Raw genomic sequence first — 24,360 nt, 5'->3', positions numbered from 1 at the left:
TGAACATAAATTTAAATGTTTAAATATTATATTATTAATGTGTTCGAAGAGTTTGAATTTACACCTTTACTAAAGAACAATTTATGAAAAAATACTCAAGAACACGAGAAAATCTAAAATACAATGTAGTTATCAGTATCGATGTTAACGTAGAATTATTTTTTTTAAATAAATTTAAGATTATAAGAATAATTTTCTAATAATATTTTATATTTGCGCGAAGCTTTGCAGAAAACTAGCCTAAGCAAAACATTGTGTTTCAAATTATTCGAATAAATCAGTTGATAAATCCCGAATTTAAAAACATAAATAAAAATAATGTTTGATGTAATATTTTTTGCGTCAAAAAAGTCAATTAAAAGTAAACATCTTTTTTTCTGAATACGAGATTTATAGCATTAGAAGAGGTTAAACTATAACATTTTTTTTAGTTTAGTTTCAGCATTTTTAAAAGGAACTAGAAACGAGTTAGATCTTTCCATGGTGTTTCTAAAAAAAGTTTGAATTTTTAGGAACAATAAAATTTTAAAGAAAGAAGTTTGGTAAAGAAAACTAGCAACTACCAACATAATCTTACCAAACCAGCCCACTAATTTTGGACAACGGTTGGCGACAGTTTAACGCAAAGAAATCATAGTAGACGAAGAGATTATAACGAGAGTTGCTCAGTGTGTTAACACTTGAGGTTTTAGCAATGGTCAGATCGAATAACTATCTTCTAGTTCCCCACTAATAAATACAGCAAAGAGCTTTAGTTCCTTGCAATTAGATTTGCCTGTCCTTCTGTCGTGATGAACAAATAAATCTAATTACAATCAAGTTACAAGATCTATTTAGTAAGGGCGTTGTCCTCGTGAGCTTTCTTCACAACGGCCAGCTTGGAGTTGGGATCCTCTGGTTGCAGTTGAGCGTAGGGCGGCGCGCGGGTGCCGTGCAGCACCAGAGACCATCCACGCAGCCATCCTGACGCTGAACTTGGTCCTGAACCACCGTTGAACCTCGCCTAGGATATAACAAATATGTTTCTCACGTCATATCTTGAATCATCATATCTAGTCATATCGGGGTATACCCATAGGTATACATATTAACATGGGAAACATTTAGAATATCATTTTTTGTGTTATATGGTGTAAATATTACCTCCAATGTCCAAGTTCCTTGTGGGTATTCGCCCCACGTGTGGGTAGTCATGAAAGGCCACTTGGTAAAGCCGTCCCTGGAATCATCGTCGTTGGAGCGCCTACTCAGGATCATTGACCTGGATATAAAACATTAATGACGTTTACGCCAGAAATAGCCATAAAACCCCAAAGATGGCCTAAGGAAGGATAAAACCATTTATCAGTAATTTTTTCACCATGTTTGAGAACAGTAAGTCAAGTGATCTGATTGTCTGACTACCGCTGCTGCTCTTTAGTGTTAGCGATGATTAGAAAGTCACAAATGCGCTTACAGTATCTACAGTTTTTAGAAAAGGAAAGAAATGAAAGGTGGAAAAGAGTCAGCTTCACTTTTTCCTGCGATTGCGGTAACTGTTGTTGTTGGTAGCAATTAAATAGATTTATGTCGATAAATAGCTTATGCGAACCAATTCTGTTGCCTCAAACAATAGGGCGTTGGTATAGTAAATAAGGATGTACTTATATCCAAGGTATGTGTACCTGGTGCCCATAGGACTGGTGAGGAAGAACTCGAGGTCACCGCGGCGGCTTGCGTTGGCGCTAACCACCGCCTGCACGTGCTCCAAGTACCGCACCTCGCTGCCACTGCCCGCGCACGCCGCCGTCTCTATGCGCAAAGTCACGCTGCCGTCTTGCGGGATCTCACTGTTTCATAACAACCGAAAAACCTATCATATTATAATATAATATACTTTTTATTTGTTTGAGAAATCAGGAGAGTAATAAAAAAAACTAGAAGCTTCAAATTTTGAAGTACTTCTTATGTCTACATTAAAACAAGTAATATACCGGTTCTTATTAGTTAACTTTTCATAATATATTGCTTGTAAAACGTAAAGTCTAAGATTTTCATTCGATTAGTATTTCTGTTGAATTCAACTAATTAAACTATTAATTAATTAAACTATTTATATATTTTAAAGTATGTTACTCACGTGTGAGTATTAACGGAGCCAGCCTCACAATGATACCTTGGCGGTACGGATCGCCAGTTGGCCGCTAGCGCAGTCATGGCGCCGGCGTCGAGCACACCGAAACCAAACAAATGGTTGAACTCGAGACCCACCCCATTCATAGTCCAGTGGAAACGACCCTAAAACAATCGCTAAAATATAAAAAATGAGGGTAACATGTTTAATTTACTGTTCACTGACACTAGAGAGTAATGCTAAACAGAATGTTTCAGTATAAATTGATTTACTTACTTATAGTATAACATACCCATATGCTATCAACTGATATTGTTCGTATATGTTTTATATATAAGTCTTATAATTGAAGTAATTAACTTGATGTAATAAATAGTAAAGACGAGGTATATCATTAAATAACAAAAGAAGTACAATTGATGCTTTGAAAGCTAATAACGTTTATTACCTTTGCGTCATACAATGAATTTCTCTTTGATGTTAGCACCGTTAAATGTTGAATATCACGCCACGTTAGACTTGGACTGTAAAAAAAGCGATATTGAAATGCTCGTGTCAAATAACACTTAAGAAACAAGGTAATGTTTTTTATAATCACGGTAATTTTGATTTGCTTTTGTTTATTATGGTAATTTTTAAATGAATAACTAGTAGAACTAATATATATACTTAGCGTGTAGGGCGAGTGCGAATACTCCCGCGGCTTCCGGCGCAGCGGCGGATGTTCCGGAGTGAGTTGCTGTGCACTTGCCGTACAAATCTGTGGTAGCTACCCCCGTGCTAGGGTCCCGAGCACCATTGCTGAACGTGCTAGCCAGTGTTGACGAGCAGGATTCGTCGTAATGCGCGTTCTGTCCGTCATTTATAGCACTGAAACAAAAACTCTGGTTAGTGTTACTATTTAGACACGTAACTTTACTGGAACCTTATGATCTCATAGATTAATGGTTCATATGGTTTGATTTTTATAATCATAGTGGAATTATCTGTTCAGTTGAATATACGATAATTCTAGGTATATTACGTGCTTTTTAAGTATTTTTTTAGGTTATTTTCTTTACTTGATTACGTTCAAATACCTGTTTATAGATACAGTCCACATGGAGGCCGCGTATCCGTCGCAGTTGCAGTCGTCGTCTTCTCCGCCGTCGCCGCTCGCCCACACGTAAATGTTGCCCAATCCATTACGACCCTAATGATGAAAGCAAGGGAAATACTTTATTCAATAATGTCTCATAGAACGGGTGAGATTAGTGTTCTACATCTCGTCGTAGATCGTAGCTGGGGCTACACAATGCTACGCGAATCGTACAACTTGCCGCTCTAGATGGTACGCTAACTTATTTCTCTGCTATGCTTTCATTAACCATTTTTATTTTATCTTTAATTTTCACTTGCAATTGAATATTTGAATTCAATTTCTACATATTATATGGATTTTCAAGTGACTTTTAGTAATGCAAATATATTGTTTTCTATACAAATACTTTCGTTTTATAAAGCTCTTTGTTTGTGAAGATCACAGAGGATCGTATTGAATATTATCTTACGAGTCTTTATGAGCTTTTCTGAACGAGAGAATAAACAAAGGTTCTCCTTTGTCGTGATGTATTGTCTTTTAAAAGGAAACGCAGATAGGTGTTCTATTGAAAATACGTAACGACTGGAAGATTTATTATCTTCGTTTATATTGTGAACACCTTTTAATTTAAAAAATACATTATTATTTTTAATGTACACCTATTAAAATATTTATAAAAACAATACAAGTATTTAAAATTAAAATACCTACATTGTTTCAACGAGATAATTTTCTCTCGACATATACACGTTGTTCATAAATGAAAGCATTAAACTAAAAGAGGCAAGTTTCATGATTATTTTTTTGCACTCATATTAAAATTCGGGTCTTTCATGTATTCACAAATTTTACCTAAACTGTGAACAGTCTGTTATGTTTCGAACATTATATGCCTCGTCACATATTTTCGACAGCGGTTAGCAAAATTATTCATCCATGGACATAAACATTGTTTCATGTTACAGTTTAAATATTTAGCGAACTTTGTGATAATCACGTATTCGCTTTTAGAATGTACGCACAATTTTACTTTCGAAGCACTTTTAGCAGGAAAATTAACTATGATAAAATCATACCAATTAAATATAACTGTATATTGCATAGATGTCAAATATCTTTCTTTTTAAATTCTCTTATATAAGAAGGCATAAAATATAGAAAGAAAATAAAAGAAAATCGATAATGGTATGGAAATTTTCCACGAGTTATCAATTAAAATGAAACCTCTTAACAAATACTACACATCAGTGTGACGATTCAATTTACTCGAGCAAACATTGACTCATCCCTTACTGTATACACATAGTAAAACAAATAACTAGAACATTCTTGTTTTTACATTACATTTATATTCAAAAATTATAAAAATCTTTTCTTTGTGATACGTTTCTTTTTTATCTATGGAAAATGATTCAAATATAAGAAGTAATAATAAAAAAAAATTGAAAATTGTGTAAAACCTATATTTGTATATACAAATATATAAGTTTTTAAGATTCTAAAGTTTGATATATACATATTCACAGTATACTACATAAAATTTCCAACAAAATAAATCCAACTTCATTCAACACTTTCTCTATTTTACACATTAAAGGACTCAATATGATCGGTACGTATTTGACTTTTTACCTCATTGACTCCACGTACAATTGCCCTCATAGTCGCGTTCCTCGGTCCATCAACAGTTCTGCCGTCATCAGTAGGTCCCCAAGATGCGCTATAGATGTGGATCTTGTGAGGCTCGTGGCCCATAGAGTTGGCTTCTATCAGATCCGTCATGTACGGTTGATCTAACATACGGATACCTGTACAAAGATGTAAAAAAATAATAAAAAAAACTCACTGACCGATCAAATCATCGGAAGTCGAATAACATAGACCACATTACATAGATGCACAGTATGTATCGAAAGGACCCGCGAAAAACATTACTTATCCCTTCATTCGTACGAAATTTTTTTTTACCCCACCTCGAGATTTAAATTATTACGAAAATAACCGGCGGCTCCTTGAGCTAGATGCCAGACGCGACGAGCTGAAAGCCCGACCACCTGCGGCTATCAGCTATAATTACGTGAACGGTGTGCTCTCATGTCCGCAATGTGCGAGGATTTTCGCAAACAAAATTGGCTACATAAGCCACATGCGAGCACACCAACGTCAAAACCGGAGCTGAAGACAGTCGCCGTGGCCGATATCGGCCGGGATTACATCATCATCATCATCATTACGAAAATACAAAGCAAAAATTTTTTACTTATGCTATGATGTTTCACAAAAGTACATTTAAATATTAATGAACATACCAGCAACTTTAGAGTGATAAGCAACGCCGACACCGCAAACGCCGTTGTCGCGCGCTGCAGCCACCTCCCCGGCACATCGTGTACCATGGCTGTACATTTGATACTTAAATAAATAAACAGGCACTCACAGTCGAACCCTTGGTCAGTAAACAAGGCCAGGTCAGGACAAGCATTTATTCAAGCTCTTTGTTTATGTATTTTCTTTTTCTATCTTCAGATACATTGACGAATGTTTAGACAACGTATGTGTTGAAGTTAGCAAACATTTTAAATTTATGTTACAACGATAAGTAACTAAATCAAATAGAAAAATAGTGTAATCCTCTGTTCCTATCTTTTTAACTTTAGTTCTTTGGAATTATTCTATTAAGGAGTTATTCGATTTCTACCAACCTCCTTTATTCAGCGTAAAATTATAAGTTGTCGAATTGGCTTATATTTTAATCTCAACTATGAACAAAAAAGAGAAATGTTTTGGAAGCCTTGAATTTAATAGTAGTCCTAAATTTAGAACAAACTGGAAAGAAATAAAAATCTAAATTATACAAAAGGCCAAAGGTTCTTACTTAATTTCTAACTTTCATTACTGTGATGTCTCTCAAAAAACGGACAAAGCCCTTCACAATAGTCTGGATTTCAGACAGGTATTGAGATAACGTTGAAAAAAAATTGAATAGTGGTATATGTGTATATGTATAAAGAGGTAAAGTTAGTAATCAAGTTATTTGTATGTAATTAGATTTTGGTGTACTTTCTTACTTACTCTTGTGAGTAATACCCGAAAAAAATGTATAAGTAAATATAAATTCTAAATACAAATTAATTTCATCTTTAAGAGTTACATTTAAATATTATTTGTATTTAAATGCGTTCTAATATATCTCGAGCTCTTTGTGGAATATGAATGGAATGCCTTTAATAAATCCTTTTGCTTTACCTTTTGGAGCACTCAAGGTATGTAGCTAGCAGACATTTCTCAACCAGATAAACTCGGGACCTTTTTACATGTAAAATTTTATATTTAGAAATAACATACAAATATACTGCTGGCATATTTTAGTGCAAAATTACCTATCGTATATTTTTGTAAATAATTGTTTGTTATTATTATTAAAACTATTACAAACATACAGATATAAAACTTTTCCCCATAAATCATTTAATTCTATGTAACTATGTGATCAAATAATCAAAATTTTTGTTGATAACATTTTTAATCTATTTTTAAATTTTGTCACGGTAATTTATCACGCTTTTATTTTGTTTAATTGAACTAATTTCGTTTATACTTAATTTAAAAATAAAAGAATATAATAAACAATCGTAAAGCTCAATGACAAGATAATAAAATATCATTAACTTTAAACCAAAATAGATAAGTAATAAATAAATAAGTAATAAATTTTCGGGCGTATTAATTGCTTAATTTCACGAGCTATTGAAGCGGCAACTGATCGGCGTCTACAGAGGTGAACGATAATTAAAAAGTTAGAGGCCATTGATTGCTATCGAGTGTTTAAAGCTTACCTGTTAAACCAGTCGTCAGTATACCGCGGGTAGGGGTAGGGGTCGTTACTACTGAAGTCATACGACGCCTCTGCGTTCTGAAACAAAATTATTCTTTAAACTTGAAAACTATATTTAATCTATACAAGTAATAATATAATATTTTTTTTTTTGGATCACCTTATTTCACTTATACATGTATGAAAATTAACAATTATTTACTGCTGTAACTGACGTACTGATGCTAAGGCTTTTGCAGAATATCAGCGCTTATTTCTGAAAAGTAATAAGCACAATGCTGAGTAAAGGCCTTATCGATTCAGCATTGCAAATCTAGTAGGAATTTTAATTTTTTATACCTGTTAATATGTACATGCCTGTTGCTTTTTTATATATAGCTTTTGTGTTTTTCCCTCCCTTCAGCATGTTTTGTTATTTTGTTATTTTTTTTTTTTTACATTATTAGTGTTTACTTCCCAATTATTGTTTGCTTTCTGAATGGATTAAATGAGTTTATTATTATTATTATTATTATTAATAAAATTGTAGTGTCTATAAGCAATATGGAAAAAATAGATATTTTGCGAACATTATGCATTGTTAACTAATATGAGAAACGGCTAAAACACTCACGTACCCGATGGGCTCGAAACTAGTCGGTGCCGACATCGGACAGATGTACGTGAGTGTTTTAACCGTTTTTATCACACGAAAGTTTGAATAATTTAACTATGCATTATGTTGCTTATAAGGCAAACCCATTTTTTTTATTTTCGTCTGTCTCTCCGCAAAACCGCGTTTGATCCGGGTAATCTATGAAACGGCTGGACCAATTTTGACGGGACATTTACTGGAAAGTAGCTTATGTATCCAAGTGTAACATAGTCCATTTAATTTTTTATCCCCTGCTGAAAAAGCCGCGGACTTCCTCCAGTTATGAATAAAAAATTAAGAACTCCGATTGACATTCGATATATAATCTGAATTACGAATGGAACATAGCACGCCTTAAAACCGGTCCAGCCTTTTATGCTAAATGGGGTCGGTAGAACAGACTGACATACTTATATACCCTAGAAAAAGTTTCCCACGTGCCGGCCGGACAAAAGTTCTAACACCAACGATGGCGTAGACAAACTTCCATAACTATAATTTTAAACCTCGATAATTTCAAAACAATATATTCGTTATTACTTTAAAAAAGCATAAAAAATTCTTATTTAAAAATCAACCTATGCAGAAGTATCATAGTAAATAAATGAAATGAAAAAGCTCGGCAGCTTCACCACTAGAGTGCACTTGATTCAATCACTATACTCCGTATACAGTTTAGTTAACCACTCTCATTGCTCTAGAGAGACTATATTTATACGACTATCTACTTCTATAAGTTTTTTTGTATTAAAATCACTTTAAAAATCGTTTATCAATTTTTAAAGGTATTTTATAAATGAAAATATTATCAACGTGCATTTTATAATGACCATAAAGTATTGAAATAGTTATTTATCAGATAGAATCAAAAAAATTATTAAATACTTTATTCGTTAGTTAGCGAACGTTAATTAAACCTTTCAAAGGAATTAATTCGGTATATAAAGTCGAACGAATTTTATATCTTCAAAAAAGCAGAGGCATCTAATCCCATATTATTTACCTTTCATTAAAAGAGCTTTATCTCCGAGATTCACAGAGAGCTTTCGGTTTTGATAAAGCTCGGCGGTCATGAATAAAGCATTTTAATTTAAAGTTCAACATCGGCATAATCTGGACTCGTAATCATGCGATATCACAGACTTTTTATTTTTTTTATTAAACCAAAGCTGTGTAGAATGAAAATGAAAAAAATAAAAATGATTTATTGGCTTAACAATACATTGTACAAAGTTAAACTAGTGTTGGGAATTCCATTTAAGTATCCGGTAGGTACTTGTGTATAGGAAGTTTCGCTCTTCCATGTAGAAATAAGCTATATAACAAAAAAATACTCACGTAGTTGTATTTCAAGTCCGGATGCATGTAATCTACGCCTAAAACAAACAAAGAAAGTTAGTTACTTAATACATTTATTATTGCTTGAAACGAATACAAAAACATGATTTTAATATTTTGACATGTAATAAAAATAAGACTAGCAACAAAAAAGTCTAATATTTCTTTGTCTAGGCTAATGCTATAAAGGGGAAAGATTTAAAAGCTTGTTTGCTTGTATTGAATAGGCTCCGAAATTACTGAATCGATTTGATAAGTTCTTTCACTGTTGGAAAGCTAAACTATCACCAGGTGACAAAGTATTTTTACTAGAATTTTTTACAACTCCGCGCGGACGAAGTCGCAGTCAACTGCTATGTAAATAAAGACGGATCGCTGATGTACGATTGTCAATTATTTTATTTTTCGTAGAATCAAGTGCTTATGTTCTTGTTACTTACCATCATCCATGATGGCGGTGGTTACATTTACCCCAGTATACCCCTGTGCCCAAGCAGCCTCTACATTCAGATCCAGCTTGGGCTTGCCCCCGTTCTGTCCGGTGTTCTTGAGGTACCATTGTAAGGGGAAGTAGGGGTCGCGTGGCTCAGCTGCTGGGAGCGGTTCGGGTACTCTCAGTAGACGGAAACCGCGTTTCACACGCTTGAAACCTGTTTGTTGCACTGCTGTATGCACCTGGTATTAATGGGGAGGATAGACAAAAATGATTAACATGCTGATAATATCTTTATGTTGCCGTTTACGCCCACTCCACTCATCATCAACCTGCCCTTATCCCCATGGAGGGTCGGCACAGTATGTACTACTCCTCCATACATCTCTATCAGCCGTCATATCTGAATTCACTTCCTTCTTAAGCATATCCTCTTTCACACAATACATCCATATTTTCTTCGGTCTTCCTCTACCTTTATAGCCATCCACATTCAATCTCATTACTTTTTCGAGTGAACAACGCCCACTCCACTAACATGTCAATATTAAAAATAAACATGCGAATGAATTTGTATGTATCTTAGTTTTTTTGTGAACTTTCAGTAAATTTGTGCGTGCGTCAATAATTCAACTATTTTGATAAACTAGTACATCTCTTTCTAAAAGTTAAGCTATACCTACGACCCCATAATATGTCGAAGTGACTGGTACATCTTTTGAGATGATTGATGGCCGTCGATATCTTTGATAGTATGTTAATTTTGTTGACGCAATTTTCTTTAAAAAATGTATATATAATTCTCAAGAAACTATCAATCACAGGACTTATTATATGATTGGGTTCACTAAAGTAAATTTACAAATCACTTCAAATTTGTTAGGATGAAATTGATCTGAAAATGACAAGTAAATTAATGAACGATCTATCGAAAGTGGAAATAAATTGTTTTTTTTTTTTACAAAATTTACTTACAAAGTTTAAGTAAGTAAATGTTGATTAATTAAGATGTTTGGGGTTGACGTTAAGGCCACATATCACCGATAACCTGAACTCAGGTTAATTTATATAAAACACTGTGTAAAACGTAGGATATAGTAAGTAGAATACTAGTAGAATGAACTTACCAGAGGATGTTGTTTCAGTAGACGCGCATGAGTGATGGAGCGACGCGGCCGGGCGTGCGGGAGACCGCGGTGAGTGAAGTGCCACTCCGTGTCCGAGCCCAGCACCTTCATAAATATCAGTATTTGTTAACATTATAAACTAGATGTTACCGTTACGAAAGGATTTTATTATTAATTTTGTGACGGAAGATCGTTCGGATTACCGTCGCATAAAAGTGACGAGTGAGTAATATTAGAGCCTCTGCTACCTAACTTGATACATGCATAGCAGAGGGCATGCAAGCTTTAATTGGGACGAATCCCCAGTCGAGGCAATGACTTCGAACTCTTTAGTTCATTTAAGTCTTCTATATAGTTGTAGTTTTACAATGTTGAAATTAAATAAAAACAAGATTGTGTCCAATACTTGGATTAGGAATCAAACATTGAAGGGTAAGATTTCTAGCCATTGAATTTCATATCACTTTTACTGTTCAAACAATTGTTAATAAAGTCTTCTCTGTCCAATAAGATAAAGTAAATAAGAAATTGGAATGAAATAATATGTAAATATTGTCAATGTCCTTACAAAGCTATATTTATTTTCCTCTGTTAACCGCATTGCAAATAGCCTCAATAAAATATCAGTCCATTTAAGTTGCCATGGAATAAACATATATAGGTAGAAGAGTATTTTTACGTCAACACTTTTGTGTACTTTTTCTACAAAACATGATTTTAGTCTTATTAGATTGTGTACCTGTCACAATATGCGAAGAAATGAAATTAAGAGAATATGCGTAGTGTTTATTAATATTTTATACTAGCTTTTACCCGCGACTCCGTCCGCGCGGAATAAAAAATAGAAAACGGGGTAAGAATTATCCTATGTCCGTTTCCTGGTTCTAAGCTACCTGCCCACCAATTTTCAGTCAAATCGATTCAGCCGTTCTTGAGTTATAAATAATGTAACTAACACGACTTTCTTTTATATATATAGATTAACTAAGGCAATTCATAGATGAATTGTTCACTAAATAATTAGACCAATTACTTAGCGAAAATCGAAGAAATAGTGTCTTCAAAGTTTAGCGTTATATTATTTTTCCGTTAATTGCTCACTAGCATTTATGTCACACTCAGACTCATTGGACTGTTACTTAAGAAGTCGATTAATATAGAATTAGTCAGAGAAACCAGCATATCTCCGCTTTTTAATATAATTTCATTTACCTATAATCAGTTTGTTTCGCATTCTTCCTAAATTCTTTAAGACATTATACCTGTATTACTCCAAAAGATAAAGTTAGACACTGTTTACTGTCAAACACGTGTTTTAACATTTTGACCGCCGGTGATTCACTGCGTCGACGTTATTATATAAGGGTAGGAATATAAAGGGTATATAGCCTTAAATATTTAGTAACAAAACTGCTTCCGGTATAAATAGTTTTTTAGGTATATTTCAAGATAGAGTTTCAAAAGTCTACGCATAATCATGATTTCTAGTAATGTCTAATATCAGCTTACCGTAAACACTACCTAAGTTTTGCTATGGTTAAAGCGAATATTTAGACTAACGCAAAGTTTAAGTATTTACACATTCAAAGTCATGGCAGTGACCGTGAACGAAGTACTGATGTGATTACTTGAATGTCTGACCGTGAACAGAGGGTCAAGTTTGCTCACACAACTATGGACTATAACAGTTTCGTAATAGACTCTTATATTGGATTAGGCTAAGTAAGTGTAATACTGTTTCCAAGTTCGCGTTATGGTCAAGGATTTTTCTCTAAGTAGTTTATATTGATTGCTTTTGTACGGACTTTGGTGTAATAAATAGAGGAAATAAGTTCATTATTGAACTTCAGGAGAATTTAAAATTAATTTTAGACTAACTTCTGTATTGATGTAACATTATAGTTATGATTGAAAAAAAATTCGTTGTAATGAAATTTCGTACTAGAAGTGGATAGTATTTTACATTCTAAAATTGTTCGTGTCTACTATTATATCTATTTTCTAGTTGAAAACTAACAGATTTTTAGCTATCGTTATCGTTAGCAAAAGATTAATAAAACTTTACGATATCACAATGGCATTTTAAAGAAGTAATAAATTCTTTTATAAACATTAATCGTAAAACATTTCAATTTTGCTCCGTATCGGTTGTTAAAGTTAAAGTCACTCTGAGTTTTATTGCGAGGTAATAAAGTTTATTGTTATTTGTGCCAAGTCTAATCATCAAGGCTGTGAATGATGCCGCGAATACTAAATGAAAGCAAATCATAGAATTATAGTCATTTTTATATATAATTTATAAATAATTTTCTGATTTCTTTTTTTTTATATATATGGTGGTAAAAGAGCAAGCGGCCACCTGATTCTCCGAAGTAGCGAAGCGACCGCTGCCCATAGACATCCGCAATTGCAGATGCGTTGCCTAATTTAATCGACGGTGGAGCGGTGCCATAGAAACAGAACAATTCCCTTTTCACTTTCTCACTCACTTTCCCTTTCCACTGCCTCTTCTCATCCCTTCCTTATAAGAAAAGAGTGGGAAGGGAAGAGATTTCATTTTAATTTGGTTTTTAACACTATAAGATACTTTTTAAACTGCCAAGAGCTACGGCGTAGCAAAATGCTACAGTATTTCTTTAACAATTTCTAAAGTAAGTTTATTGTATTTGTTATTTAAGTACTATCATTGTTATAACTTTAAAGGCAACATCAAATCTTATGTCATATTTCATATCAAACTTTTTACTTGTTTTGTAATATTACACCGTGAGAACTTTTATATGTATTCTCTATTATGCTAGGAATTCAAGACATTCTTTTATCGTTCTTGATAGAGCATTAAAATGTAAAAACTTGTACAGTAAATAATCTAACCAAGTGTTAGTTGAACTTCAAAATGAAAATGTTATTATTATGTTGAACCATGACGCGTGTTACCTGTTGGTCATTAGTTATTTTTTTTAGTTCTTAATTTTATTTTTCACGACTGACAGAAGGAACGGACAATTAAATTGTGTTCCGATTTTTATAGCGAGATAATAATCTTGTCCAAATATTTGGAGGATGCCGCCATAACTGTGAATATCATGACGTCATAAAGGCCACTCCACTAATAAGTTCCGAGCCCTTTATTACTCGCTGATAATAAATGAACTCCGGAGCTATCAAAGTTTGCTTAATTTAATTACTAAGGGGACGTGCTTCATTGCTAACAAATGTGCCCAGCTCTGAAACCACAGTGATTAATTATTTCGGAAATTTTGAATGTTATAGTTAATTCGAATTATTTTGCAATTTTCAATACTATTTCTAAAGCCCCTTCCATACGTGATTTCTATTGAAAAATAGAGAGAAATAAGAAAAGAATAAAAAGAGATGTGGGTTTTTGTCATTTTTCTATGTGGGTACAAATATATGGAAAATCAATTAAACATACATTAAAAAATTAAGTAAGGAATATAGGTTAACAAAACTATAATATTTTGTCTCGGAATATTACCTAAACCTTACTTTTTATTAAATTTTTTAATGTTAGAAAAAACTTGCTACACGCTACGGCGTAGCATAATGCTACGTTACTTATTTTCTGTACCAATGACATGACAGAATAAGGTTACACGACACGGGTCTTAATTAAAGGGTGTCATGTTGCTTGTTAACAGCTAAGGACTAATTTTCTTTTTCTTTGACGAATAATTATAGAAGATTCTGAAAGTATTTTATTGATTTTAACAACGCTCAGGCATTTTATATAAAACTTATAAAAAAAGATAAAAAAAATATATTTAATGTCTGATTTAAAATTAAAAAATGAACTAGGACTCCAAGGGTTTATTAAAGAATTTCTGGTAACAAACAGTAGTAAAACTTTATGACTTTCGGCTTGAGGAACCTTCCTTGAGGCTAGAAATTGCCTTTTAAAAATTTTAGTTTCCCCAAATATTTGATAGGCAAGTTACAAGATATTTATTCATTTTACGACATGAAAATGTCACAAAAAAGCAAGAAATAGTTTTATTAAATTCGCTACAATCAGCCTAAATTACTTTTATTTTACTTTTGTAACTGTCCATTCACAAAATATCGTTTTATGAAAAACATAACATTTACATAAACTTGTAAAATATTAATAACATAAAAAAGAAACAAATCCGTGACACCTTTGACTTCTGACCTTAATGTAGTACAGAATAATATTACTGTCTTTCAACTATGCAATTTTTATTCGAAATCATTAACTTCATTTGTAATTGAACAAATCAAACAGCCAATAAAAGTAATTCGACAAATTGGCTTTGACCTTTCAATACAATAAAAGTGGAATTGTTCAGAGGCTTTTGTCTGATTTCAACAGACTTGATGAAAAAATATTTTCGGCTTTTCGTAAAATCAATGTTATTCGATATGACATTTCTATATCACCTTCAGAAAGTTTTATCATTTTTTACACTTTGTATTAAGTTATTTATTTAAGAATGTAGGTAAGGAACTTAACGTAAATTGCCAAACCTAATATCTATATACATGGTCCTAAATCATCCCAAAAGTTTGCTTGATAAAATTGTATTTTATTTATCTTTCGTCCGGCATAAGTTTTAGACAATCGTGGAAGTTTGGTAATTTTAAATGTTTCCATAACATAAACCTATTTGGTTTAATACCACACTGACTGTCGCCTGTGACTCCGTTAGCGCGAAATTAAAAAATAACTTTACATGTAAGACTATACGTGCTTACAGACTACATTCTACTTCTGTACCAAATTTCAGCGAGGTCCATACAACCGTTCATTTTAACAAACAAAATATATCCATCCATCAATCTAAATATTCGCATATTAGTAAGATGAGATCCTATAATTTAAGGGCAGAACGATCTTTGATCTTGTAATCATCTAGAGACACGGCATTGATTACTTTAAACAATTTTATTCGATAGAATTGGGTTAAGTGAATCCGTTCTTTAACAATGAAATTCCACTGCTCTAAACACTAATTGTCATCTCTGTATTTTAAAAGGAAATAAGAGAGAAAACATTTTTTTTTCATGCAAGTTTTTTGACAGTAGAAACTAACAGTAATGTCTATCAGTGAATTGAATGAGTTAGTCGTAGGCGGTTACATTAGGACATAGTGTGGGCATCTGAGTCTCTACGTCATGCGTATTATCTCAACATTAATACGTAATGATAGGTTTTCTCAGTAGCACTCAACATGATGTGTATTCATTTCATTTTGTATAGAATAATCTCCAAGGTATATTCATTATTGAAAAAGAAAAGGTTACTCCCACCCGAGACAAAAAAGGAGATTGTTATCTTGGTTGTTTTTTTTATTGATTTCGTCGGAAAATTTATACAAATTGTCGAAGTGTAAATACTTATACATTAGGATTTTTCAAATCTTTTCGGTAGTTCATATCTTACTAATATTATAAATGCTAAATGAATGTTACGATGGATGGATGGATGGATGTTTCTTTGAAGGTATCTCCAGAACGGCTCAACGGATCTTGATGAAATAATAGTCCAACATAGTAACAACAGATGCAGAACATAGTCTGGACGAATACGTAGGCTTTGTATTAAGTTTTTTTTATTTCGTGCAGATGGAGTCGCGGGCGACAGCTAGTATTAGTATAAATATAGAAAGAAGCTGTCTCAATAGTTTTTATCTTTATAAGAAAGTAATATAATGTAAGTAACAAAGTTGTCTAGACTCGAATTTTCAGATTATTTTTTTGTACGATATCTATCGTTAGGTTGTGTTTCTAGAGAGAAATTTAAAAATCGTTTAGAAGCACGTAATTGCTTGGAAAGAATTTTGTTTTGTAAGTTGAAAAGTTTTTCGTTTCATTAGCAACGCTTTTAATGTTCACTTTTTATGTTTTGTATTTATAAGATTTTTTTTTTTGTTGTTAATGTTTTTGAAATTTTTTTTCTTTTGAGCACAAGGATTCTAACGAAAAACCTACGGAGAAAATTTATACAAATTAATTCCAACTAGCAGATACATTTGTACAAAGTTAACATGGAATTAATTACAGATCCTATACGTAATACTCCACCTTATTCTAAATCCCTAACGCTGCGGTTATCAAACTTTTTTGGGAAGCGGAGTATTTCAGGGAAACCTAGAGGTTTGAGGGAAGGAAGAGGGAACTCTTAGGAGGGGATTAAACTTTTAATGCGGTTTTCTCTGGAACCTTACAGTACCGCTTTAAATTTTTTTTGTACCTATCTTTGTGGACTCCCCTGGAGGTTTTCGCGGAGGAGTTTAAAAAACGCTGCTCTAACGTATTCATTTCAAATAATTAAATTGTATCTAGTACTAGACTCAAAGCGCTAAATGTCCTTACTTTCAGTCTGCACAAATCAAGTCTATTTAATTAGCTCAAATAGCTCCTAGCTAAGTTGCCATTTCAATATTTAAATGTTTAATATTTATTAAACAAAGTCAAATGAGTCAAAGTATTGTGACCATTTAAGTTCTCACTATTAACATGTCACATACAGACCAATGTTTGAATGCGAATTCTCTATATGTATGTGTGTGTTAACTATGCTCTAGAGTGCGGATTTAGGTCACGACACTGTCTCTATGGGTTTTGTCAATGTGTGTGTGCAGCACCGGAACTTTAAACAGACTGAACGATGTATAACACTTTGTTTCAACTTTCTTTATACATATATATCAAAGATCATCTTACATAGCGATAGGTTCTTCCCCTATGGCTATTAGGTAACAAACTCATCTATAAATTTCTTTATATAGAATGTCTTTATATAGAAATAGTTAGCAGTTTTTACTCAAACCATCTATGAACGCACTACTCCTGCTCTAGACCCGAGCCAACTACTATGTTGATAGTTTGGTCAATTTTCTGATATCGTGTCTACACTTAACGCCTTTTCAACGCGTCTTAAGTTATAAAATGTATTTAGTTTCCAATAGCAAATATACTGTAAATGGCTAGAAAGGTCATGGCTGGTACTTTATATATAATGATGCTTGTATTATCTTATGTAAACGAAGTAATTTCAGAAGCTTAACTGTTCAAACAAACAGCAGTTCGAAATACTAATATTTCACTAGCACTTTCATTTGTATGCAGATGAGTAAGTAAAATTAATGCTGAACGATGTAGTCCCAGCTTTTCCTTATTTGTAAAATGCTTACGAAAATGTAACTAAGCTAAACCTAAATAAACAGGAATATATGTAGCATATTATTTAATATTTGGAATAATATATTATACAGAATTTAAATGGTCTCTATTAGTGTAGATTTAGTATGAAAATTAATTGTTTAATGCGAAATAACTAATTGGTCACCAAGAGCTGAGTGCGGTACTAAGAAGGTTTTTTTTTCTTGTTTAAAGATGGCAAAAACAAAACTGGACTGGAAAAGAAGATGATTATAAAAGATGTGACAGCTGAGATGATCAATCTTAAAGCTAGAACGGGTTAGTTTGTTGATAATGATTATAAGTAACTTAAATTTTTCTTGAAGTAACTATAGTCATATAGCATTTATGCCACTATTATGGCATCTATTTTTCATATTGGTAAATGTAATTTTGAGTAGATTTTTGACGTAAAATTGAAAGCCGAAATAACGAGTACAGTGAACCGTCCCGCATTCCACGTCGTAAGTACCCAATTGTATCGTTATCAATGTCAGGGATAAAGTAGAGTTATCTTGCGACGACAACGATGTTAACGATTATTTCGAAACGCGACACAACGCGGACATAAAGTCAATGCGTTTAAAGCAATAACCAAGCTTTATTGATCATTCAGGGTAACGCATCAGTTTTATTATTGCCTGACGAACTGCTCAAGCCAAGAAGCCAATCAGATATTAATGACAAATGTTGAAGGTAACCTTAAGATTTTAGATATAGGCTTAAATAATACTGATGAAAATAATGTTACGTTAAAATAATGAGGAAGAAGAGGCCTGAAAGAAAGCGATAGCAAGAGAATTTTCCCTATTTGCATATGACGAAAATAGTTTAATATTAAAGTAATAATATTTTATTTTGTTTTAATTAAATATCCTTGTCAACGGTTATTGCGTACCAAATGACAAAATAAAAAAACGAGAGAGAAACACGTAAAGCTAGCGATTAAGTAATGCGTAGTCTTAAATAAAGGCTTACGGTTAAGCCACGGCTTCGTTATGCCATAAAACGCCAGTTCATTGTTTATAAACTACCTCTAGAAACAATACTGGAAATGTTGCAACGACGCGTGTAGTCACATTAAAAAAATAATAAAGGGTTTAAACACTTGACTTGTAATCTGCAGGTCCTAGGTTCGAATCCCGCCTTGTATCAATCTGTTTTTCCGACGTTCTTACGGTGAAGGAAAACATCATGATGCAACACATATTTGAAAATAAATTCAAAGATATGTGTGAAAACCAAGCCGCTCTGGGTCAGTATGGTTAACTATGGCCTAGTCACCCCTAACTTAGGGTAGACTCTGAGACCCTCAGTGGGGACTAATGATGAAATAAGTTATTAAATGCCTTAATTTGTTTATTTCCATACATATAATCTTATTAATATTTTAAATGCGAATGTTTAGATGGATGGATGGATGTTACTCGGAGTGTATCTCCAAAACGACTTAACGGATCTTGCTGAAATTTGGTATATAACATACTGGAAGAACACATGGACCACTAAGTATGTTTTTAAATCCCGCGAGGACGGAGTCGCGGGCGCCAGTTAGTGCGCTGTAAAGGTCAAAATATTTGAAGGTAAAAAAAAAGAATGGTCCTTTGCGTATGTTAGATTCTTACAATCAGCAAGAGATGAATATATTTCATACTCCAGAATTTGGAAAATCTAAGATAATAAATAATTAAAAAAATGGTACTTAGAACTTTAGAACCATAGACAAGGTTAATTGACACTTTAGTTAGTAGTCACTTAAAATAAATGCTCACGCTATTAAATGCCCCGTAATTCTGTAAAAGCTTTATCTCGCAGTTAATTCTGCAACTGTTTTGTACTAAAAGCTTTTACCAATGGGTTAATTCATAAAACTAGACATAAGAGATATGAGAGTACAAGCAATGTTAAAATTGTAAAAAGCGGGAAAACACAATTTTTTGGTTTCGCAAGATTGATGAATGTATTATTTCATTTATATTTAGAAACTGTGTGGAAGAACGTAAATAAAAGGGATAAAGCTCAAATTGAGATCTTTAGAAATACATTTCATTACTTTGGCAACAAATATTTTAAAGCATTTTTTCAAACATCTCAATTAAATTGATAAAGAGCCGAATTTGATATGTGAAAGTGCAAATCGACTTAGAAAAGTGTGTAGTACTTATTGCGAAATAAAAACCAATCAACATCGTTGAAAGTTGGCTCTGAAATGGAAGCCGTACGTACAACACTTGCATTTATCAGTGGCTAGTAATACCGGAAGTTAATCACACAGTAGGTATAGTGGGATGGATAACATCTGATTGGATTCAGTAGTGCCGCCATAAATTCAGATATGAAATAGCGAGATATGAAATACGGAATGGCGCGGTTGGTGGCTTATGTTTACTAAAGTATCACGTGGTCACTCACCGGTCCTAGGTTGTCAAAGCCGTGGTTGCGGGCGACCTCATGGGCCTCCTCGTGGTTTAGGGACCTCTTAAAGCGGACCAAGAAGGAGTTGGTGAAGACCTCGCGGGTAGCGACGCTGGAAACGCTGGCTACGAGCACCGTGGCGGCCAAGCATTGCAGCCACATGTTCGCGCTCTGGCCGGCGGTGCCTGACTGAGGCTCGTCGTCTCTGACGTCACCGTATATCGACCGCGCGACCGCGCATGCCTCGCCCAAGCTCCACAGATTATGAAAGGACCGGCATGACCATTGTTTTGAATTAAAACAACCCACATTCAGCCAACGTGTCGTAATCGTTTCGTACTGATCGTAGAGTATTGCGACTACTAAAGCGTTTACATTGCCTACGAGTGTTATCTTTTTTACAGCTTTCTTGAAATTGAATCAGTGGCTTATGTGCTATGATTTTTTATGATTTCCTTTTTTTAGTTTCTTTTCAATAAAGTTATTGACTTGTTTCATGACCTATGTTATGGTCAGGTTATTGAATTTGTTTTATGTTTATCTAATTTTTTAAGCCAACTTCCAGTGATTGATAAAATGCGTCTGAAAAGGGCATCGCTACATCAATATATGTCATCCGTAGCGTTGTTTGCGTTTTTGGTTGTCTAACAAATTGAATCATATCAGCGGACTTTATATTCCTGTCGAAGTATTAATTTTTTAATAATAAATTAAAAACGATTACAAAAATGAATGTACTAAGATAAACTAAAACTTTATTCTTTTTTTTACTGACCAATTACGCGCAATGTTGCCGCATAAATGTCGGGAAAATTTCTTGATCTATTTCTACCCAAAAATGGAAGAATAATTAGATTATTCCAGTTGTTTTTTCGGCGTTCAAAGTTTACTTTATTCGATTTATAAAATCTCTGGACCTTTTTTATTATTCAGTACAATGTATTCCGCCTCGCTTATTTCTAAATCTGTCCAAACTTTCGGGTTCGAAAACCCAAATTAATGTAAATTGTCCGATAAATTTTGGCCATCAAAATTTCTCGGCTCGATTGGGCTTGTAACAAAACAACCAGCATGTTTAAATACTTTTAATAAACATTATCAAGTACAAAAAAGTAATTTCCTACAATCGTATAAATTAGTATACGTTCAATAATTTTGATTTCCCATTCAAATATTTCATCAGGAATGTCATTATTACATTTTACAGCCATTGACATATAGCATTTACTTTTTAAATCTGTAAACTCTAAAATGAATGAAATAAAAAGTATAAATTTAATAACATTCATAATGGTATCGTCAATTGCATTTACTTCTAAGTATAATGTACCGTAAATATGTATACTGTGTCGGGTAAGAGGTTTTACTTTTAAATTAAATTAGTAATGCGCTTCCGCAATTACAAACAGGCTTTGAACAAAGTAAATATTGAGGTCATTGCACTCGTAAGCCTATTCAAACTAACTGTTTGGGATTGTACCCATTATAACCTCATCAGTAGCCCTGTAGCTAAAGAAAAGCACGAGGTTACGCATAGCCCTTGTAACATCGAAGTTCTATAAGTTATAGAAAATTTGTTCAGCTATCAAGATTCTGCCTATCACTCTCATAAATATGATTGTTTTTGTCTTTATATGAAACTCAAACCCAGAATAGCTAACGTGACTGACGCACAACACTTTTTAACCCTTACCTCTCTTATAAATATGTATTCCGCTAAATATTTTTTACATAATTCATATACTATATTCCAATATCGGGTGAAGGTCAAATAAGGGAGGGAGTACACAGTCGGGCGTTACTCGCGCTCCACTGGGCCGCGTGATTGCCACATTTTTGTAATCGTCCCCGCAGATGTACACCCAGCTTTATATTTAGTAATTAAGATCATCGTTCTGTAAACGAATACACCCTAGATAGGTTGTTTTATAAATGTTGTGAATAGTACAGATATAAATGTGGTGTTTTTTGTCTTAGTATATTCATACCTTTAGAATACAACGAAATATTATCGCAACATTTCATATCGTTTTTTTAATCGCCCGTTTTATATCAGAAATCAGTTTAATTTTAGGTTCTCATCAGATCAAAGACTTTTGTTAAGAAATATCGGTTTGTATTGATAAAGGTACTTACATTACTTAAAGCGAAAAAATATTCTAAATGCTTCATAGCGTGACATTTTGTCCTCAGCGTAAATCCGGGAAGTCAAGCCGTCGTTCACTTTTTAAGTTTTATCGTCAGCTTCAAGAGGAAATGGCGAGCGCACGTCAACGGAAACGAAGGAAGCTCGGCTCTTCTAAGTGCTGAGATTAAAGGAAGTCGACAACTCTTAAGAGACAAAAAAAATTCCAACAGTATTTGAAAATACTATAAAGTAACTACGTTATATTTTAAATGTTAAATAAATTATATATTGTAAGATATTTGATGCAAAAGTATTTTAAAAGAATTAAACTAACAGCGAAATAATGAATTTAACTCTACTTCATAATAATCCTCGCTGTAGTATAAACTCAAACCGAACGTAAGTAAACAAAAATGTCAGACGTTCCGCAATGACGGATGGAAAGAGACTGCCTCGAGCAGCAGCGCATACTTCCTTATAAAACCTTTTTTTTGTGTGGCTACCCTCAACAGTCCTAACACGGCTTCTCCTGACATGAGACCGTCCTCGGGCTCGTTCTTCCAGCATCTTCAACACTGGAATTCGTCTGTAACAATGGCATAGAGTCTTTCGATACCAGCTCGTTGGCAGGCGCGATGCGGGCGCGCTGCTCGTCGTCAGGCGCTGCACTGGCGCGCTGCTCGGCAACAGGTGCTGCATTGGCGTGCTGCTCGCGACAGGCGTTGCACTGGCGCGCAGCTCGCGACAGGCGCTGCACTGGCGCGCTGCTCGGCAACAGGTGCTGCATTGGCGTGCTACTCGTCGTCGTCGTCGTGGCTGTGGCGCGCTGATTGTAGACAGGCACCGCTCAGGCGCGCTGATTGTAGACAGGCACCGCTCAGGCGCGCTGATTGTAGACAGGCACCGCTCAGGCGCGCTGATTGTAGGCAGGCGCGGCTGTGGCGCGCTGCTTGTAGGCAGGCGCGGCTGTGGCGCGCTGCTTGTAGGCAGGCGCGGCTGTGGCGCGCTGCTTGTAGGCAGGCGCGGCTGTGGCGTGCTGCTTGTAGGCAGGCGCGGCTGTGGCGCGCTGCTTGCAGACAGGCGCTCTCCTTGTAGACACGCGCAGCTGCGGCGCGGTGCGCAACACAGCTACATAGTAGGACGCAAGATCCGACTGAATCCGCATCTATGCCGTTAATGGTGTCCTGGATTAGTTGATCATATCTCTTTATGGTTCCAAAACATTCCACACATGACTATGTACAGCAAGCGTCCCGCAGTACGTCCTCTACATGAGATCAGTGGCAGCCCGCAGTATGCCAGATACTGAACGTCCCGCAGTCCGTTCAATGCCTTAATTCACAAGACCATGTAGGGCAAGCGTCCCGCAGTCCGTTGCCGATAGGAGCGTCCCGCAGTCCGTCTTCTACATGATATTAATGGCAGCCCGCAGTATGCCAGATGCTGAACGTCCCGCAGTCCGTTCAATACTTTACTTCAAAAGACCATGTAGGGCAAGCGTCCCGCAGTCCGTTGCCGATAGGAACGTCCCGCAGTCTGTCCTCTACATGATATTAATGGCAACCCGCAGTTTGTCAGTCCAGAAGATACCCTAGAGGCATCTTCTGATGTAAGAGATATTTGATGCAAAAGTATTTTAAAAGAAACTAACAGCGAAACAGTGAATTTAACTCTACTTCATAATAATCTTCGCTGTAGTATAAACTTTAACCGAACGTAAGTAAACAAAAATGTCAGACGTTCCGCAATGACGGATGGAAAGAGACTGCCACGAGCAGCAGCGCACGCTTCCTTATAAATCCTTTTTTTTGTGTGGCTACCCTCAACAGTCCTAACATTTGTGTGGCTACTCTCAACAGTCCTAACATTTGTGTGGCTACCCTCAACAGTCCTAACAATATAATAATATTTATTTACTTTCGTAGTGAAAAGAGATTGAAAGGTGTACTGATAGCATACGGAAATTAATTTACATAAAGATTTCATTTTATTATGCTTAAAACTAATCGATTTATTTATAATAAAACGTCCAAAAATTAATTCAGTTAGTTATATTTCAACTCCCTCACAT

The 24,360-nt window shown here is 34.5% G+C and overlaps 1 protein-coding gene across 1 annotated transcript; it reads right to left on the bottom strand.

Annotated features, from left to right (window-relative positions):
* Positions 1-463: 463 nt before the first annotated feature.
* LOC106721647 (neuroendocrine convertase 2) lies at positions 464-21,645 on the bottom strand. The gene is made up of 15 exons (XM_045682010.1): positions 21,642-21,645; positions 20,159-20,541; positions 10,562-10,666; positions 9,442-9,676; positions 9,002-9,039; positions 7,031-7,107; positions 5,504-5,592; positions 4,827-5,002; positions 3,193-3,305; positions 2,783-2,983; positions 2,562-2,637; positions 2,120-2,277; positions 1,665-1,829; positions 1,144-1,261; positions 464-1,003 (listed from the first exon to the last, which is right to left on the bottom strand). Exons 1-15 carry the CDS (start codon positions 21,643-21,645, stop codon positions 830-832), a joined length of 2,112 nt encoding a protein of 703 aa, XP_045537966.1. The 3' UTR covers positions 464-829.
* Between the last annotated feature and the right edge of the window lie 2,715 nt (positions 21,646-24,360).

The sequence above is a fragment of the Papilio machaon genome, chromosome 17 (assembly GCF_912999745.1).
Source record: "Papilio machaon chromosome 17, ilPapMach1.1, whole genome shotgun sequence".
Taxonomy (NCBI): domain Eukaryota; kingdom Metazoa; phylum Arthropoda; class Insecta; order Lepidoptera; family Papilionidae; genus Papilio; species Papilio machaon.
The sequence above is the reverse complement of the archived record's forward strand: the minus strand, read 5'-3'. Positions and strand labels throughout refer to the sequence as shown.

Bases quoted from the DNA above. Each gene is read 5' to 3' on its own strand.
- LOC106721647 (XM_045682010.1), bottom strand. The intron at 2,638-2,782 runs GTATATATATTA...CTTTTTTTACAG, and splicing joins GCACTCGCCCTACACGCTAA to TCCAAGTCTAACGTGGCGTG. The intron at 1,004-1,143 runs GTAATATTTACA...GTTATATCCTAG, and splicing joins AAGGAACTTGGACATTGGAG to GCGAGGTTCAACGGTGGTTC.